Source organism: Portunus trituberculatus, chromosome 13 (assembly GCF_017591435.1).
Source record: "Portunus trituberculatus isolate SZX2019 chromosome 13, ASM1759143v1, whole genome shotgun sequence".
In the NCBI taxonomy this organism is placed as follows: Eukaryota; Metazoa; Arthropoda; class Malacostraca; order Decapoda; family Portunidae; genus Portunus; species Portunus trituberculatus.
In genome coordinates, this window is record NC_059267.1 from 10602459 (window position 1) to 10604958 (window position 2500).

A 2500-nucleotide genomic window follows, 5' to 3' on the forward strand; every position below is an offset into this window, starting at 1 on the left:
TTATTTGCTTTTCCTTGTTTTATTTTCATTTTTCATCATGTTCATTTCATTCTCTTTATTTTTCTGTTTATTTGTTTCTCCTATTTCATTTCCTATCATTATTTTTTACCTATTAACTCAATTCACTTTACCTATTTGCTTCATTATGTCTGTTCATCTTATCTAACCGTCTCTTATTTATCTCTTTATTGTTGGTGAGTAAGATTCTGCCAACGTTTACTGAGGTGACGCAACGAAGACGCTGTAGGGAATAGTTTGACCTTTCCTCTTGCCTCTTCTGTTTATGGGTCGTTTAGGCCTTAGGGACACCATGACGAATAACCTTTTCCTTTTTCTTCATTTTTTTTCTTTCTACTTGTATATTCACCTAACTTGACTTTTCTTTCTTTTCTTCTTCCTTTTCTACTTGTATATTTTCTAACTTGACTTTTTTCTCTTGCTTCTTCTGTTCATGGATCGTTTTGGGGACACCATGACTAAACAACTTTTTCTCTCTCTTTTTTTCTTTTTCTTTCCACTTGTATATTTTCCTAAGTCATCTGTTTACTATTCTTGGGTTACCTATTTGTTCATCTGTGCCGGGGCTTTCCCAAGGAGTATCTGTTAATTTGTCACCTGTGTTTACTTTTACGTATGCATTGTGTGAATATTGGTTTTTTTTTTTTTATACCATGTGGGCTTTTCACGGGAATTTTTGGGCTAAAGGGGTTATTTTTGAGGTACTTCCTATCTCAAAGGCCACCCGCTAGGAAACTGTTGCCCCGAGTGAGGAAGCCCAACCTACACTCGGACCGTGGACAGGATTTGAACCCGTGCGTTTGGAGACCCCTCGGACCCCAAAGCACGCATGGTTCCACTGTATCACTTTTATTTTTTTTTTTTTGGGGGGGCGTGTAACATCATTTTTATTTTTTTGTGTAAAGTCTTCAAAATATACAAACAGAATAAAACAAAAACAAGATCAGTATGCCATATAAAATACAAGTTTTATCAAGTTAACTTAGAAAATATGCAATAATTTCACCTGTGTTTACTTTTATCATTTGTATTAATTAGTTCACATGTTTGTTGTTCTTGGGTTACTTTTTTGTGTACTTATACTGGAGCTTACTGGGAATGATCTGTGCATTAATATCGACTATGTTTATTTCTATTTAATCACCAGTAATAGTCATCTGTTCTTGGGTCCCCTGTTTGTTTTACCTATGTTGAAGTTTACCTTAGAATATCTTTTTATCAGTGTCATCTATGGTTACCTTTATCTATGTAGTCTAACTTTACTCTTCTTGGGGGTTAGCATTTTGTTTATACTAGAGTTTTCTAAGGTTATCATGGTTACTTTTATCTATGTAGTCTAAGCTTACTGTTCTTGGGTTACCTCTTTGTTTATACTAAAGTTTCCCTAGGATTATTCATTAGTACAGTATTATCAATGCTTACTCTATCTAATCATCTGTAAGTCTATATGTTTACTATTTTTTCGGTGCCTGCTTTTGTTTATCTCTACTAAAGTTTCCCTACAGTTATCTACATATCAGCACAGCCAATACTTATTTTTATCTAACCATCTGTATTATCGCCGCATGCAAAGGGGTCTGCGCGACGATAAGGAAACACGTCAACTAGCATGAGTAAATTGTATGTTAGTTAATGGTTTAATGCTAAGGACCTAAACTAAAGTTAAGACGCCACTAACATCGTGAGCCGAGGTTGCTCCAAGCAGTTATACATACACACGCACGCACGCCGTATTAGTGCTCGCAGGACCCGCAACACGTAAGTGTGGAGAAGATGCTCTGTATTGTGATTATTGTCATTGAGTGAATGTGTGGAGTTAATTTGTGGTGTATTCTTACTGTACTGTGCATAAGTATTTAGCATGTAAAAGATCTTAGGGTTAAATAGTGGTAAGCACGACAGCACTCATTGTTTGGAGGTGTTGGAAGGGGATTAGGTATGACTAGTTGAGAGGCCTTTCTCCCCCCCTCTCCCCCGCACACTACCAAATAATGGTGTTAAATCGGGTACCACTGTCCACTGGATGTAATTAATATGTAGTGTAACATAGTGTTGTCATGGTTTTGTCTTGTCATCTGCAGGTTTTGACCGAATAAAAAATAAATACATTCGAGTCAACGTGAAAAATTTCCCTGTCCTGACAACTTCATCGACAGCGCCTTAAGGTGGCGGGAACAATTTGTAACAGTCTATATGTCTACCATTTTTGTTGCCTGCTTGATAACCTGTACTATGTGGTTTCGTCCCGGGGGTCCTCAGACGCAAGGGTTTAAATCCTGCGCATCTGAGGCTAGGAAGGGACATCACTTGAGTTACCGGTTCCCTAATCCCAAAATCAAAGTCCCTATAGCCTCTAATATACTGAGAAACCTGACGTGAACACCTAAAATGAAAGAAAAATTAGGCTTACTTGTGGATTCGCCGCCTCTAGCCCCTGCAGCGCCGCCAGCACCAAGACGCACACAGTCACCAGCATCTGTAA

At 38.0% G+C, this 2500-nt stretch overlaps 1 protein-coding gene across 1 annotated transcript in view; it reads right to left on the reverse strand.

Annotated features, from left to right (window-relative positions):
* Positions 1–2500, reverse strand: part of LOC123503320 (carboxypeptidase B-like) — a 32317-nt gene that overhangs the window by 9442 nt on the left and 20375 nt on the right. Inside the window, exon 2 of the mRNA XM_045253001.1 lies at positions 2429–2494. Coding sequence (XP_045108936.1) covers positions 2429–2494 — 66 coding nt within the window. The remainder of the gene's footprint in view (positions 1–2428; positions 2495–2500) is intronic.